The sequence below is a fragment of the Gastrolobium bilobum genome, unplaced genomic scaffold (genome assembly GCF_033153095.1).
Source record: "Gastrolobium bilobum isolate Gb01-03AN ecotype WA unplaced genomic scaffold, APGP_CSIRO_Gbil_v1 utg17055, whole genome shotgun sequence".
Lineage (NCBI taxonomy): Eukaryota > Viridiplantae > Streptophyta > Magnoliopsida > Fabales > Fabaceae > Gastrolobium > Gastrolobium bilobum.
In genome coordinates this window covers 473,674-491,614 of record NW_026899394.1, presented here as the reverse complement: position 1 = coordinate 491,614, position 17,941 = coordinate 473,674, and the positions used below count along the sequence as shown (strand labels likewise).

At 37.1% G+C, this 17,941-nt stretch overlaps 1 protein-coding gene across 1 annotated transcript; it reads left to right on the top strand.

The window, feature by feature from the left end:
• The first annotated feature begins 736 nt into the window (after nucleotides 1-736).
• On the top strand, nucleotides 737-17,592 carry LOC133290215 (uncharacterized). The gene is made up of 12 exons (XM_061488274.1): nucleotides 737-1,091; nucleotides 1,199-1,284; nucleotides 2,066-2,145; nucleotides 5,570-5,625; nucleotides 6,721-6,769; nucleotides 8,951-9,097; nucleotides 9,271-9,366; nucleotides 9,996-10,109; nucleotides 10,273-10,406; nucleotides 10,670-10,914; nucleotides 15,899-16,747; nucleotides 16,832-17,592. The coding sequence occupies exons 1-12, from the start codon at nucleotides 778-780 to the stop codon at nucleotides 16,879-16,881; spliced, it is 2,220 nt and encodes a 739-aa protein (XP_061344258.1). The 5' UTR covers nucleotides 737-777; the 3' UTR covers nucleotides 16,882-17,592.
• Nucleotides 17,593-17,941: the final 349 nt, after the last annotated feature.

The following is a 17,941-nucleotide window of genomic DNA, read 5'->3' as shown; positions in this document are numbered from 1 at the left end:
ATATTTAATGCTTTCACTTTAAATTTGAAAATCATGACCATACAAAGATGGAAATAAATATAACCGTTGGATCAACATAAACGATCTAACGGTGAGATTGACTGGGTGTCACATGAGTGTAATATAACTTGGGAGTCACAATATCCTATCCCATGTTTTTTTAAGAAAAAAGTGACATACAGGTTTATTCGCCCATAACCCATTTTAATCCACTGGCCAAGTTATTTGAATTAATGGGTTGATACTTGAATATACAAATCAGAACCAGTCCCGTTTTGATGAATTGACCGTCGGATTTAACCCATTTTTTTTTTAACATTGCCTTTGACCTAGGTTGGGAAGAATTTTTTCATCTTATTAATTATTTGATTAATTATAATTAAAAAAGTTATGATATACATAAATAAAATATGGGTAATGTACTTCTTATGTGACTGCAGAAGGAAAAAAGTGTAGCAACACTTATTTTTATCAGGATACGCGTGCGAATCCTGATGTTTTTTTTATAGGATCCGCACGCGTATCTAGTGTTAAAAATTTGCTGCAACTTTTATCATCAGCAACCACATGAGAAGCGACGGACCCATAAAATATCTGAAAATTAATTAAACTTTAAATAATAAAGAAATAAAAGTAGGATATCAATCTTCCATAACGGCGTTATTAACATCAAAAATTTATTTCACAAGGCTGAGATAGATCCTTGTCTTCGTTTTCATCTTCAACAATTTAACATCTTACCTCTCTTTCTGCTTTTCAATTCCAATTCCAATTGCAATGACGAATTCGATGGGTCCTCCACCTCCCATAAACCCTAATCTTCCTTCAACTTCTTCTTCACTCACTGTGGAGGAAACCACCGCAGCACCAATCCCTCCACCATCTCTACCTCCTCATAATCCCGAAGCTTCTAACCCAAACTCATCCCAATCAGCAGAACCCCAACCACCAAGCGATTCAACAACAAATGACGACAACTCTTCTCATGGCGTAACGGTTCCCTATAAGATTCCTCCTTGGAGCGCTGCTCCCTCCCATGAATTCTACCTCGAGGTTCTCAAGGACGGTTCCATCATCGACAAATTCAATGTGTTAGTCTCTCTCTGCCTTGCTTTATTTGTTCAATTTTGCATGTGCTTTCTTTAAGGTTTGGTTGCTGAATTTGCAGCTTGCATTGTTTTTTTTTTTTTTTGCTCAGGTCTGAGAAAGGGGCTTACATGTTTGGGCGATTGGATCTCTGTGACTTTGTGCTTGAGCACCCCACTATTTCTAGGTTTCATGCTGGTACGCTACACATTTATCATTTCTTGCTCTCAATTTCATATCTTCATCTGTTTTTACTTTTATGAATGTGTGTTTACTTTAATCAAGTATAAGACCATGCTTAGTTATTATAGTTATAGACTTTGGTTATGTCTCTAACAACATAAACAGTTAGCCTCTCTATTACTGTTGTAACAGACTTTAAGTTAGTTAGGCAGCTGTCTCCAACTGTACCTATCTCCATGAATGTTAAGACTCATAACACAGTTCATTTAGAATGGACAATACTTAGGTTTACACAGAACACTCTCTGATTCCTCTGTTTCCCGTTTTCGCATACTTTCTAACACTTTCTTTCTCAACCACATATTCCAATACATATCCATAACACTCGACCAAAGGAAATCCGGCATAATCTTATCTATTTTGTGGGTTTTCTAAATGCTTAGTTCAAGAGAATTAGACGGTGATTACTTCTTACTGAACATGAAATGATATCAACCCATCCTACCTTATCACAATAGCTAACATGACCTGATTACCTGCATTTACAGTTTACACACAACTTCTTGTGTACAAAAGTGAAGCTATTTTACTGTTTAAGGAGAGATGAATTGTGGTTTATACATTTCATGAATCTAAGCTTTGTAAACCATCTATTCTGAAAACATCTGTAAGTCATATTAAAGCCATGCATAACATGGTGAATATCGTAATCAAAATTTATCCTTAATGGTTGTAATTTAACATTCATAAAGTTTGGCAATGATTCTTACCAAGGTTTTCATTTGTCTTTCGTTAGTTATACAATTTAAGAGAAGAGGAGATGCATATCTCTATGATCTTGGGAGTACTCATGGCACCTTTTTGAACAAGAATCAGGTATTACATTGCATTTTCTCTCTCTTTGAAATTTTGATTATAGTTTCTATAAGATCTGTGTTACATCTAATATTCTTTTGTGATCCTTCTGTTCTTTACTATTTGCATGTTTGAGATATACCCCGTGGCAGAGATACAAGAATTGTCACATTTTTCCATTTCTCCTTACTCTTCAATAATTGGGATTTAGAATTCCCCCTTCTCAATATCTCAGGTTTTTATGTAAGGCATAAATAACTGTCTTTGACATTTGATCTATGCTATTGCTAATTGGACTGAAGGAGAGTCAGCTAAATATATTTGCTAACATTGCACGTTCAGAGATGCTTTTGCTAAAACCTTGTTCAAAAAATCCTTCAACTACAGCTTTTGCTACTTAGGCTGTATCTAAAATCTTTCCACCTGCACTGAATGCACTCTTGTTTTCCAAAACAGTTTCACTTAAAAACCTCATTTAGCTAAGTGAAAATAACCTTGGCAACAATCTTATATATTACCCATTGGTAAGAAGGTCAATGAGTCTAATCCTTCACTTTGCAATAGCAATCCTTTTTTGGTACAACAAATATGTCAGTATAATCCTACCATTTCAATGGAACTCATTTTGCACTTTCCTAAGGCTATCTTTGATAATATTCCAGCATTTCAGGTCAAAGGTGGCCTGGGAGTTTCATTCCTCCCCATGCTTCAAATAGACCTTTTTGATTTCTCATCTTCAACCAGTCTTTTCAAACAATTAGCTTTTAATTGGTAAATAAGGCATCTACCCTGCCCTTCTAAGGTCAAGAATTGTTTGCCTCTACATAGAGTTAGTTTATAATCTTCTCTGCAATAGCTGTTGTATGTCTAACTTGTAGAACATTCCCTAACTCTAATTGCATAATCAAAGTTTTTATTCTTCTACACATTGCTATCCTGTGGAAGAGCTTAGCATTAGCATCCTCTTCCTTGGCCCATTGCATTTTAGTTTTCTATCTCCAATTATTTCCTCATTCTGCAAGATTTCCTCAAATTCATACTGTGAGTGATTGTGATAAAAGAATTCATATATCTCTTTTGAATGTGTCCGAGGTCCTTTGACCAATTCTTGATGATTTGCTTTCATGATTTTGGCAAATGTAAAGAGGCTAGATTTTTGTGGCAACGTACATTATGTTACATTTTCTTTGAGTGGAACTCATGTATTCATAAACATTCCTGCGGCACATCACTTGATTTGGGGGGGCATTGGAATTTAGTTGGTGTAAAAGCACGTGGCCTTTTTAATGGGGTTTCCCTAACACTAAGAGTAATGGATATGTTGAGGGATTGGGAAGCTTTTTCCAATGATTTCTCTTTTTTCTTGGTTGTTTTTCTGTTTTGTTCTGGAGATTTCCTTATCCTTCCTTTTTCTTTGAAATTTTTTTCTCTTATATTAATAAAGTTCTTAAAGGGGCGAACCGAAGCAGTGGTAAGACTGTTTCTTTACGACTGAAAGGTCATGAGTTCAAATCTAGGAAACAACCTCTTTGCAATTATGCAAGGGTAAGGCGGCTGCGTACAAGGATTTCCTCCACCCCGCACTCGCTAGTCAGGTTTAACGGGGAGTGATTTTTTTTTATGAATAAAGTTATTAATTTATCAAAAAAACAAAAAAACATAGATCCAATGTTGTTAAAACGTAGAAACGGAAGGGGTGAGCAAAAACATAAAATCATAAAATGTAAACGAAATATAAGAGTTTACTATATATATATATATCCAACATATATAAAACCAAAACACACCAATACATAAGTGATGTCATCACAAATAAAAATTAAGTTCAAACTCAGTCGTCATAATACATATTAAAATCAAAACACCAAGGTAATAAAATTATAAAAGACTGAAACACTTTATTTTAAAAAAAGGCTTATGTTTAATTCAGGCTGCTTCCATTACCTTTATAAGCAATATATAAATATAAATATCTTTATAAGATTCTTGGTTAAACAACTTTTTTTCTCTTTCAATTTTTGGTGGTTCTACAACTTTGCATAACCAAACATTACGAGTATTTTCGTCCATTAAAAATATTCTCTCACAAAACATAAAGATAATAGGATAAAAACATTGCTTTGGCATGAAAGTGAAGGAAGAGAGAGAGAATAAAAATAAAAAAGAAAAAGAAAAAGAAAAAGAAAAAGGTCAATGGTAACGCTGAGGGAGGAACAGTTTGTTTTAAAGTCACTCTCTCTTTGCAAACTCCGAGGAATTTTCATATCATCATCTGCAATATTTTCTATTTCAGTTTCAGTTTCTTTAACGTTTAATCTCTTACCACACACAGAGCTAGAGAGAGATACATGTTTTTCTGTTTGTGTCAGCAAGTGCTTCACCTTTGTCATTTTGTCTCTCTTTCTCTGCTATTAGTTTCTGGGAAAATGCTGGTTTGGAGGAAAGTGTTAAGTTGGAGAAGAGTGGCCAAATCCCTCCAAGCTCTGATAGCTCATGCCTTGCTCTTCTCCTTCACTCTTCTGCTTGCTCTCAAGGTTGACCGTATCATCCATTGCTTTTTTTTACTTCCATTTGCTTTTCATCCGCCATTTTCACCAATACAGACCACAATTTTCTCCCTCTTCAAAAGCTGATTTTATTTTATTTTATTTTTAAATACTGAGTCAACCAAGTTTACCGAGTTGACTCGTCGTTTCAACCGAGTCAACTCATTTTCCATTTCTACCACCATTTCAACACGTTTTTGGACCTAGAAATGTCCGTTTCTACCGAGTCAACACTTCGTTTTAATAACAATTCTCTGTTGAATTTGGTAATTTTCCCGTATATATTAGTTGTAATTGTTACAGGAACTTTTCTTTATTCATTTCATGTTTAATCTTACCTCTATGTTCCCTTCTAATTTTTATTCTTTTATCAACATAACTTCTCAAATCTCTTATCTTATTCTTTTTTTTTCTTTTTCTTTTTTCTTTTGGGGTGGGGGTGGGGTCCAGAATTTATAGAAAATTTATAGAAAGTTTACTTAACAGTGGTTATGGTGAAAATGTTCTGAGATTGTTGATGGTATGCAATCCAATAGGCCTGCTTGATATTTAAGTAAAAAAGTAAAGGTGTAATTCCCTTCTTTGGAATGGATGAGGACTCTAATTATATTTTCAAATCATGTAATTAGGTAGGAATTTCAGTACACTTAGCCCAAATATTAATTGACAGGCTCAAAATCCTGAGTCAAATAATGGATATACCAAAAATCCTGTGTATTATATTAACAACTAAAATTGAGGAACATAGCAAGAATCAATTGAATTTTCACTGCAATGGAGGTGTGGTTTAACATTTTCAGTTTTTTACCTTTATGTACATTCGTTAGCAAAAAATATCTGGAGATTTATAACTTCATAGCATCAATGACATAACTACTTTTCTTTTTTTATTTGCTTAGGTGGAGAAAAACACATATGTTGACATGCATGTTGGTGATGTCATTCGATTTGGCCGGTAGGTATTTTTGTGTATTGACTTTTTCACTTTGCTCATAAACAAGGCATTTACTCTGGTTCATTTTATTTTGATTCTCTCTTATGGCATTATTGCTTCTTTCAAATTATTTCAAATAATGTGATAGTCTGAATGTCTGATAATTTATATGTTCAATCTTTATTATGAATTGTGTGCCATGTATCTATTAGGACCTACACAGCAGTTACTAAATAAATTATTACAGCTTTCTTGAGGAACTCTTGCTGCTTAAAGGGATATACAATGAGTCCAGTTGAATTGGGACGTGCCACAAGTCCAGTTTAATTAGCATATTATATTTTACCCCCATGGTCTTTTCAAGGGGGTTGCCGTATCAGATTTGCGTAGAGATTGGGCTGCCATTTTACATTGTTCTTCTTGCGTGTGGTTTTGGTGCTTCTTTATAATTTTCTTTTTTGGTAGTTTTCTGGCAGAGGACATCTTATCCTCCTGTCTTTGTAGTTCTTTCTTTCTTAATGAATTTCTTTTTTTGTTACTATATCTTATACTGATGTTCCAAGTTCTAAAGCTGTACAGTTTCCATTAAGAATATAATCTCACTTATGGGTTGAATTTTTCTGGAAAATGCTAGATGTATGCTTATCATGTTTTTTTTCCCCAAGTTGAAATATATAATTTTTGCAATCTGTATTATACTGAACAATGGTATGATGCATGCACTTTCTCTCTTTGGGGTCAGAAAGCAATTGCTATATTAGTAATAAATAGAACACTGCAATTGGGGTCGGACATGTGAGAAGAAGACCAATAGAAGCCTCAGTAAGAAACCATTATAAAAGACCATGGCCTAAATGTGCTTATTAAATTTTGGTTTTTGACAAAACACGATGGGTTATTTCATCTATATGGCTCACCTCATCTAGTTTTGTTATTGTTATGTATTGCTGTTCATGTTGATTTCTTTTTTCTTTTTTGATCTTTTAGTTTTACTATGTTCATTTAATGGTGAGAGTGTAAGGATGAAGATGATAGGAATGAATGGTTTTTCATCTATAAGGAACTTCATTTTTTTAATATATGTTTCTATGTATTCATCTTGTATTCCATTTACAGGTCATCTCGCTTGTTCATTTTTGAAGGACCATCAGAGTTGATGCCTCCTGTAAGATCTAGGCTTCTCATTTTTATGTCTTTTTTTCATGAAATTTATGACTATTCACCATTTAATATTTGCCAATGTGTCTCCTTATCTTTCTTGAAAGGAAAAAAAGAATAGAGAAGTGTCCCAGCTCCCAGTGTTTTATGGGCTTGGGGTTAATGGATTCTGCGCACATTCCTTTCTTGTGATTTCTTTTTGCAAGCTATTGTTGTATTTCTTTTTGCAAGCTATTGTTGTATTTCTTTCTGAGTTTTAGGTATCTATTTATATGGTTTTTGATTTAGCGAATACATTCCCTACAAAGTTTACAAATCTTCCGTTCAGCTCTGACTTGAGTCATTATGACATTGGAATAGAAAGAAAGGGGCAAACTAGTAAATTTGTCCTGCTCTCTCTGAGTTGTTACATACAATATATAAGTCTTTACTCAATTTATAGCTTCCTTGGTAATATGCTCTTGCACATTCTTGCTTATCCAGTAAAACTTGATTTTGAACTTATGCATTCATACATTATCACATTGTTTATGGATTTCCTTTTGGACAGTTTCTGGAGTTCTGGTGGACAAATTTTCAATTAGGGTAAAAACCCAGAGTCATGATTTTTTTAATCTACTTATTAATCATTATCCATTCTTTAAACATGGATTGACTATTAGAAGCATGTTTGTCAGGATTTCTTAAATCATAGTTCTCCCTTTCATTTTTTCCCTTATAAAATTAGTAACTATTGTAAATATTCGAATTATTTATTTGATTATTATTTGTATTAGTTAAGATTACTCTAGAAGCTTCTTTGGGCTTAGCCATTAGGTCATTTAGTATCTTTAAATAGAGAACTCTTGCACAGTTATTTACACAATTCAATATATACAAAATACTTCTTCTACGTTTCAATTTAGTATCAGAGCTCTCGATTCTGAGGGCTCTGCTTCCGCAACTGCCGCCTTTGGAGTGGAATCTTAATATTTTGGCCCAAGCCGCCACCGGAAAATTTTTCCAAGGACCTTTTTGGACCGAGGGAACCACTGTTTAGCTTCTTTTTTCTCAGATCTATCACTGTTCGGACGTTTTCTCAGCTCCAAAGGCCAAACCACACCTGTTTTTCACCGGAACAGTACTATTCCGGTGACCTTTAAACTTTGACCAGCCACAAAAAGGACCGCAACTTCCGGACGACCCTGCCAGAAAAAGCCCATCGCCGTCCGTAGCTACAAAATACTTCTTCTACTTTTCAATTGTAACATTGCAATATAAGATATCTGTAATGCAGCAAGGGGTAAAGGGCTTTAAGGGAAGGCGAAAAGTTGAGAACAGACAAACAATCTGAGGAAGAAAATTATCTGGATTATTAGAAGGTATTACTGAAATGAGGTAAGGGTAGAATGGAAAAGGAAGGAAAATGAAAGTAAGAGCAATTCTTAATTGATTAATAGGAAAGAGTACAACAAGGACAGAATTCAAGAGCAAGCTCTTCTCAAGGGGCACTCTCCTTCACGCTGAGAGACTTCTCTTTCAATTCTACAATTCAATCCCTAGAAGATGATTATGGCAGAAAGAATGTTTCCCTTATATAGTTGAGGGGCTAACTATTCCTGACAACATAACCATCCAACTAACAACTGCTTGACTCTTATAATATGGGTCCATGCAATGATGCTGTGCAAGAAACTCCTTCTAACAAATAAATAACAATGGAAAATAATTCCATATTTTAGAATATATAGTTCAAAGAAGATGACATTCCTACTTTATGAACAATTAACATATTTCTTTTTCTCTTCTGCTTGTTGAAATTTCTTTGAATGTTGTTGTTCTAAGGAGATACTTCCAACAATAAAGTTTTCAAAGCATCTTTTCACATGAAATTTGAACCAATTATACAGTCTAATGGCATCAATGGATCTATGCAGCTAACCCCACCTAGTGGGATAAGGCTTTGATGTTGTTGATGTATGAAATTTGAATCAAGCATCAATTTGATGTAACCATCTACTCTTTAGCTAATGTAATAGTGAGCTTAAAGGGTGAGCCTCCGGCAGGATTGTTGCCTTGTGACCTGGAGGATATGCCTAAATCTATCTTCTTTTCTTTTCCCTCTTTATTTCTTTAACACAAATGTAACTTTTTATCAGTTTATTACTGCAATTAGCATCCTTTTTTTCATATTGGTTTTATTTTGTAGGAAACTAATGCAAAACTTATGAGAGAAGTAAAGATGCGTGAAGCAATGCTAGATAGGGAAGCTTCACTCCGACGAGCAAGGATGGAAGGACCTCTTGCGGAGGGTATATCATGGGGCATGGGTGAGGATGCTATTGAAGAAGATGAGGTTTGTAGAAGTTTGTAATTATGACATATAGAGTGTATGATATATATAATTTTTCCTTTGAACTAACTAATAATTCATTAACATTTTATGTTTAGAATTTCACTTTTTGTATGAAAACTCAAGTTGGCCATTTATGTTTTCTGATTCATTGGCTTGGTGGATTCAAATTTCAGGATGATGTGGAAGAAGTGACATGGCAGTCATATAAAGGACAGCTTACTGAGAAACAGGAAAAAACCCGTGAGAAAATAATAAAAAGGATGGAAAAGGTGAATAATTCTTGTTAATTTGGTTTCCTGGGCTGCGTCTCTCATTTTTTAATGATAATACACAAAATGCTTATTAATATGAAACACTGTTTTGATATTGGTTAATGGTCAGACTCATTTTATCTCATCCTCAATGTTATCAAAGACCTAAAAACTCAAAGCAATTAATTCTCTTTTTCTCACTTCCGCTCCCCATCTTTTGGGATTGAAAGAACTTTTTCCTACTACTGTACTCAGAATCCCTATGCAAATATGCATGGTTAAGGCTACGTACAAGAATTATCTTCACCCCACCCCACCCTCGCTAGTCGTAGTTTAATGGGGAGTGATTTTTTGTACTCCGTATCCCTACCTCTGCTGATAGATTATGTTCCAAACGGCTGAACAAGGAGGTGATATCCTGGCTTTATGGATCAAAGTTGTAGTCTCAATCGAGTAAACTGAATGCAGAAGACATCTCCATAAGATATGCATTGGTAAAATTGTCCAGAAAATGGGGGATTATATTTGTGTACACACAGACATAAACAGTCTTCCCTTGCCACACAACCTAGTTCCCTGTTAACCTTGTTGATTTGATAGTATCCTCATTAGGCTTTCCCTGTATTTATGCTCTTTTCTTTGTGCAGATTGCTAACATGAAGAAAGAAATAAATTCTATACGAGTTAAAGACATTTCTCAGGGTGGACTAACACAAGGTCAGCAGACTCAGATTGCAAGGAATGAGCAGAGAATAACACAGGTAATGTTGGAGAAAACAAATTAGACAAGAACCGTGTATATTCCTCTCCATATCCTGTGATAGTCAGAGCTTTTAAAACTAGAATTTGTTTTTCATCATGCCATCTTGTTAATTGGTTAAATTATGATGCATAAGCACTTGAAAACTTGGTTACGATGGATAGGTACTGGAAGAACTTGAAAACTTGGAAGAGACACTAAATGACAGTATTCGAGAAAGTATAGGTGCACGTACAGGAAAGATATCTCATGGGAAGAAGAAAGGTGGTGCAGGAGAAAATGAAGAAGAATATTCAAGGTATGATATCACCTATAAAAGAGAATTTTCTTAAAATCTGAAATTTTCTAAGAAGAATATAATGTTTGAATATCAATAGAAGACAACCACATATCTGAACTGCTTAATGCTATTTTACTTTTGTATTTTTTTTTTGGAATGCTGTGTTCTTTTTGGAGTGAAACAAGTGCAATGTTTAATGTCCTTGCGTGGCACTCTCGTACAACATTTATATTATGTGCCAAAACTAAAATGCATTTCTTGCAATTACTTGCATTTTCCAGTGATGATGATGATGATGAATTTTACGACCGTACAAAGAGAAAGCCTTCTCATCAGAAGCCTGGTGAGAACAAATCAGTTGAGACTGCGGATACTCTTCTCGATAAAAGAGATGCCATCGTCAAGGAAATGAATGACAAGAAAGAGTTGCTTATGATTGAAAAGAACAAAATGTTGTCAGAGAGTACCACACAAGATGTTGGTGATTCACTGGATGCTTACATGTCAGGGCTTTCATCCCAACTAGGTGAGAGTTCTCTCTGATATGTCATGCCCAGTCTCTGTTCTCTCTGTTTTTTCTCAAAGCCTTCATGACACATTTTAGAAAGTTGAATCAAACCTATTTTATATTTTTAATTTTAGGCTTAGCAAGAATAGACCCTTTTGAACATTGCTTTGTGACATTTTAACAAAAACAGCTTCATGATATTTTAAATCTGATTTTTTTTTTAGCAAAAAAAAACCATGGACAGCCTTTAAATTAATTTTTTTATGATGGTATTTTTTACGAAGATGTTTTTAACTCTTTTTTATTCTGTCTGATATCTAAGGCCTCCTTTTTTTTAATTTTTTTATGCTTTTTTTTATTCTTAATAATTTGTTGTTTACTTGTTAATGTTTTTGTCACTGACTTTATCCTTGTTTTAATAGCATGACTGGAGATTAAAGAATAATTGTATATTGAATAATCATAGTGTATTACAATGTACAAGAGCTCTCTATTTAAAGAGACTAAAAGACCTAATAGGTTGAGCTCATACGATGTGGGACTATATATATACTGAACTATTTTTACAACTATTCTAACACTCCCCCTCAAGCTGGAGCATATATATTGTAAGCACCCAGCTTGCCACAAATATATTCAACCCGAGGACCCGTAAGAGCTTTAGTGAAGACATCCGCGAGTTGATCATTGGAGTTGACAAATTCCGTTTTGATTTCTCCTGACTGAATCTTTTCTCGAATGAAATGACAATCGATCTCTATATGTCTGGTTCTCTCATGAAATACAGGATTAGAGGATATATGTAGTGCAGCTTGATTGTCACAAATGAGAGTCATGGGTTTCTTCTGTTCACAAAGATGGAGCTCCCGAATCAACTGCTTTCACCAGATTAGCTCGCAGGTAGCAACTCCCATTGCACGATACTCGACCTCTGCACTAGATCGGGCAACAACAGTTTCTTTCTTACTTTTCCCAGAAATCAGGTTTCCTCCAAAGAAAACACAATAGCCTGAAGTAGAGTGCCTATCCGAGGGTGATCCTGCCCAATCGGCATCTGAATAACCACAAATTTCTGTATTTCCCTGATCTGAATATAATAAACCTTTCCCTGGTGCTCCTTTGATGTAACGAAGGATCCTAACAGCAGCATCCCAATGAGAATCACACGGAGAATCAAGAAACTGACTAGCGACACTTACAGCAAAAGAAATGTCCGGCCTAGTCACAGTGAGATAATTGAGCTTCCCAATCAACCTCCGATAACGTCCAGGATCAGATAATGGTTCTCCTTGTCCGGGTAGTAATTTGATAGTAGGATCCATCGGTGTGTCAACTGGCTTACACGCTAACATACCAGTCTCTTCTAGGATATCCAAGGCATACTTCCTTTGACAGATAGAAATGCCCTGTCTAGATTGTGCTACCTCAATTCCCAAGAAGTAACGCAGCTTCCCGAGGTCCTTTGTCTGAAATTGACTGAATAAAAACTGTTTTAACTGACGAATTCCAGCTTGATCACTCCCTGTGAGGATGATGTCATCAACATAGACTAACAAATAGATGCACTTATCAGGAGATGTGATCCTATAAAACACAGAGTGGTCAACTTTACTGCGAATTAAGCCAAACTCCTGAACAATAGAACTGAAGCGACTGAACCATGCCCGAGGAGACTGCTTGAGACCATATAAGGATTTGCGAAGACGACACACCTTCCCAGACTCCCCTTGAGCAACAAAACCCGGTGGTTGCTCCATATAAACTTCTTGTAAATCACCATGAAGAAAGGCATTTTTGATGTCAAGTTGAAGGAGTGGCCAGTGACGAATAGCAGCAAGAGCAAGAAATAGGCGAACTGACGCCATCTTAGCGACCGGAGAGAATGTATCGCTATAATCAAGGTCGAATATTTGAGTAAAACCCTTTGCAACTAGGCGGGCCTTGAGTCGATCAACATGGCCATCAGGTCCAACTTTCACAGTAAACACCCAGCGACAACCAACTGTAGACTTCTCTGGAGGAGTAGAAACAAGTCCCAAGTGCCATTGGAATGAAGTGCAGTCATCTCATCAAGCATCGCTTGGCGCCACCTTGGATGGGAAAGTGCTTCACCTGTGGTCTTAGGAATAGAAATAGAAGAAAGACTAGAAACAAAGGTGAAATGAAGTGAAGAAAGACGGTCATAGCTCAAAAAAGTATAAAGAGGATAAGGGTTATGAGTAGTACGTGTACCTTTTCTTTGAGCAATGGGAAGAGCCTCTGGTGAAGGATCCGGAGGGGAAGAAGCAACAGCAGTGGGTGATGACTCAGCAAGAGTCGAGTCGACAGGAGGCACAGTTTTGCGACGCTGATAGGTGAGAAGTGGACGGTTCTCAGGTATAGAAGCAATAGGTTGGTCATCTGGAATAGAAGCACCTGCAGCTGGCAAAGACAAGTCAAGAAAAGGGACAGGAAGAACATGATCAACCTGTGACAACTGAGATGAGATAGAATTAAAGGGTTGTTGATCAAGAAAAGTGACATCAGCGGAAACTAAGTAACGCTTAAGATCGGGAGAATAACAACGATAACCTTTTTGAAGACGAGAATAACCAAGAAAGATACACTGAAAGGCTTTGGATGTTAACTTATCCTTACCAGGAGTGAGACCATGAACAAAACAAGTACAACCAAAGACATGTGGAGTTAGAGGATAAAGAGGAACATCTGGAAGCAATAGGTTATAAGGAATGTCATTGTTGAGCACAGATGAGGGCATGCGATTGATGAGAAAACAAGAGATGAGTACAGCATCTGCCCAGAAGTGAAGGGGAACCTACATATGAAGAAGAAGGGTACGTGCAGTTTCAATGAGATGTCTGTTTTTACGTTCAACCACCCCATTTTGTTGTGGAGTGTGAGGACAAGTAGTTTGATGTAAAGTACCTTGTGTGGCCAAGAAATTAGAAAAATCAATAGAAACATATTCCTTAGCATTATCACTACGTAGAATACGAATAGAAACACCAAATTGAGTATGAATCTCAGTATAAAACTTTTTATAAATGGAAAATAACTCAGAACGATTTTTCATTAAATAGACCCAAGTGCAACGGGAAAAATCATCAATAAAGGTAACGAAATACCGAAAACCTAAAACAGACAAGGTACGACTTGGACCCCAGATATCTGAATGAACAAGAGAGAAAGGGGCATCGCTCGTTTATTGACTCGACTGGCAAAAGAGGAACGTGTATGCTTCCCTTGTTGACATGACACACAATCTAAAGACTGAAGACCGGATAAAAGAGGAACCATTTTCTGCAACTTTGAAAGACTTGGATGACCGAGGCGACTGTGGATAAGTTGTGGAGATTCTGTGAGAGAGAATGCCACTGAAGGACGAGGCACATCCAGATAGTAAAGCCCCCGTGACTCACGACCCACTCCAATCATTTTCCCTGTACCCGGATCCTGCACAGAAAAAGAATGGTTAGAGAAAGTAATGGTGCAAGTGAGGGAGTGGATCAACTTACTAATAGAAATTAAGTTATAAGGGATGCCAAGAATGTAATAAACAGATGTCAAGGCTAGAGGTCGGACGAGCTTGTCCAATCCCACGAACTGGGGCTTTGGTTCCATCCGCAAGGGTAAAAGAAGGTAAATGGTCAGAATAAGTAAGAGATGTAAAGAGTTCCGTATTACCACAGAGATGATCGGTAGCACCTGAGTCAAATATCCAAGTGCCAAGTGATGTAGAATGAGAAACACAAGCAACGGGATTACCAGTATATGGTTGAGACTGAGGAGAAGCCTTCTTGAGAAGAGTTTGGAGTGCAGCATAGTCCGCAAGTGAGAGAGAAACTGAACCAAATGATGCATTGTCTGACTAAGCTATATTCGCAGCAAGAGAGATAGAATCCTTTAGTTTGGAAGATGTAATGGGCCCAATATTAGTAGAGATGATTCCTGAGGAAGTTTTGACAGGAGGACAAGGAGAGTTAACCTCCGAGAGATCAGGGGACGCTGCTGCCATTTAAAGACAGAATATAAAAGCCGTAAACGAAGGCAAACGATATCCAATCAAGGAGAACCACGCGTCTAAAGTGAGACCCACAAAGAACCAAGCACAGATTCGGAAAGAGGAGAAGAAGACGAGAAGTTCTGTCCAAGAACGGCCGGAAAACTCCACCGGAACAGTGGACACGCGCCGGTTGAAGGTGGCGCGTGAGCACCACGCGCAGAGGAGAAGAACGGCGCGTGGAGGCGCGTGGCTGACGCGACGGTGGTCGGACCACCACAGAACTGGTCGCCGGGATGAGACGGTCCTGATCGTAGGTAGTCTGGGCTAAAAACTCGCCGGAACAGTGCTCCGGTGGCCTGAACAGTGACGAGCGGCGGTTGTTGGCGGCGGGAAGTGGTTCTGACAGTTGAAGAAACAAGCCGGAGAGACACACGGCTTAGAGGAAAAACTCGCCGGAAGAATGCACGGCAAAGTAGAAGAGAACACCTAAGCAGTGGGCTTAGGGTTTTAGCGGAAGCGGATCCCCAGAGTTAAAAAGCTCTGATACCAACTTGAGATTAAAGAATATAAATTGTATATTGAATAATCATAGTGTATTACAATGTACAAGAGCTCTCTATTTAAAGAGACTAAAAGACCTAATAGGTTGAGCTCATACGATGTGGGACTATATATATACTGAACTATTTTTACAACTATTCTAACAGCATGCTTTAATTTTTTTAATTTTGAGCATATATATGCGTGGTATATCTAAGTTCCATTGATCTATTCCACTATATCCGCAATCGCAACCTGCTATAGCTCTATAGCATTTTTTAGGGTTGGCCGCGACAGGCAGCAATCCGCATTTGATAACTTTAATATTGACAAATGACTGTTTCTTTTTTCCATATCATTATGTGCAACAATGTGTCTTAAATTGGAGATGCAGGCAGAGATTTGATATGTGCACTTCTTATACTTGCTGATTTCTTCTTTTCTCTTCTTTTCTGTTAGTGTATGACAAAAGTGTGCAGCTTGAGGAGGAAATGTCAACTCTTAAGTCTGAGCTGGATAGGATATGCTACCTTTTGAATATTGCTGATCCAACGGGAGAAGCTGCCAAGAAAAGGGAGTTGAAAGTACAAGAACCCAAACCAAAAAAATCTGCAGAAGTTGCCTCTACCATCAAGAAGAAACCACCTGCAGAAACACAAAACAGCAGTGAGAATTTTGCAAGGACAGATAACGAGAAACCACATATGGAAACACAGAAACTCAGTGAGGATTGTGTAAAGGCAGATCTCTCCATAAAAGGAGAGAAACCTGCTGCTGGAACTGTGGGTTTGGACAAGTCAGAACCTGGCTGTGACAGATTGGAGGCTGAGAATGTTGTATACACTGTCCCAAAGCCCCAATGGCTTGGAGCTGTAGAGGACAGGGTTACAGATGATACTCAACAACTGATAGCCCCAGAGCGTCTGCGAGAGGTGGACGAGTCCAATGAGTTTGTTGACTACAAGGACAGGAACAAAATTTTGGGCAGTGGCGATGATGCAAGGACTTCTGTGGAATCTAAAATTGAGTCAGCTGCTCCTGGTCTAATTTTAATGAAACGGAAACAAGTTGAGACAACTGGAACAAATAGTAATGATGCCTCTCAGCAAATGACATCTTCCACTTCAGGTGAACAAATAGCTGAGGATGCCGTGGCACTATTATTAAAGCACAAAAGGGGACTGTATGCTAATGATGATGAGGACAGACATGAAAGCCAAGAGAGGAGGCCTAAAAGGGTGCTTGGGCCTGAGAAACCTTCGTTTTTGAATGAAGAGAAAGTTTATGACTCATGGGTTCCTCCTGAAGGTTAGCACAATTAGGTTCAATATTCTGACTATATGCTTGAATTTCATTTTATTGGATGATCATACATTCCTTTGTTCTGTGCAGGACAATCAGGTGATGGACGGACTTCTTTGAACGACAGATATGGCTATTGAGGAAGGGGTGTACAGCATTGTTCATTAAAGAAAGGAGTTTAGGCTGCATATTCACCTAAGAAAATATCAATGAGGGATCAGGCAGAACCTGCTCAGTAGCATTAATGAACTTTAGAGTTGCAATGTATGAGTTTCCGAGACCTCTGTCCTTTGTTAAGTAGAAGTGAAAGGATGACAAAGTTTGTTGGTGAAAGGACCACTGTAATGTAGTAACAGAGACATGGCAGGGTGAAAGGACTACAGTGATGTAGTAGCAGAGACATTGCAGATTGAGATGTACTTTACTAATACCTGATCAAATGCCTGCCGTGTACGTCCACATGATCTAAGTAACAAGTGACTTGTCTTTCTGTGTGAGAATTATGGAATGAAGCAAGCTACTCCGTTCCTATTTTGATAACTAGCAAAGCAAATTAGCAGAAAAAACAGACCAATGTACATTCTGCATGCTACTACACTTTGGAAAATAAGGACTGCCTTGCTGCCATCAAAAAAATATACTTTAAAACATGTCGGTGCTTGAGAGGAGTGCTTTGTTAACAGTTAAGAATTAAGGGCTTAGTTGTCATACTGCATATCGTTGAAGAAATGGCTGTGTAATTGGAGGTTGCCTACAAATAGTTGAATTTTTCAAAAAAAAATGTAGTTAGTTTTATCTCTCATCCTTTCTCTTCTAAAGCCCTTTAAATGTGTTACAGAGACGAGAGTTGTCAGAGCTTACATATTTAATTTTTTTTTTTTTGTTAATTTTATTTAAAGGAGAGAAAAATGATGGCCACCAAAACAAAGTTTAAAAGAATGAGATCTGTGATGTATGTTTAGACTTATTGACAATGGTCCACCATAACACAGGAACTTGGCTCATTTCCAAAAATAATCCTGAGAACAATCCTATAACCGTACGAACCAACAATTGATGGGTTGTACATACTTCCAATCTCTTTTTTATCGTCAAGAAAATTATTGAAGGGCGTGGTCAATTTAGGTAAATAAAGAGAAACCTAATGCTGTAGGGATCCATAACATCAACATTTTCAACTGCGAATGCTAGCTTTACCCT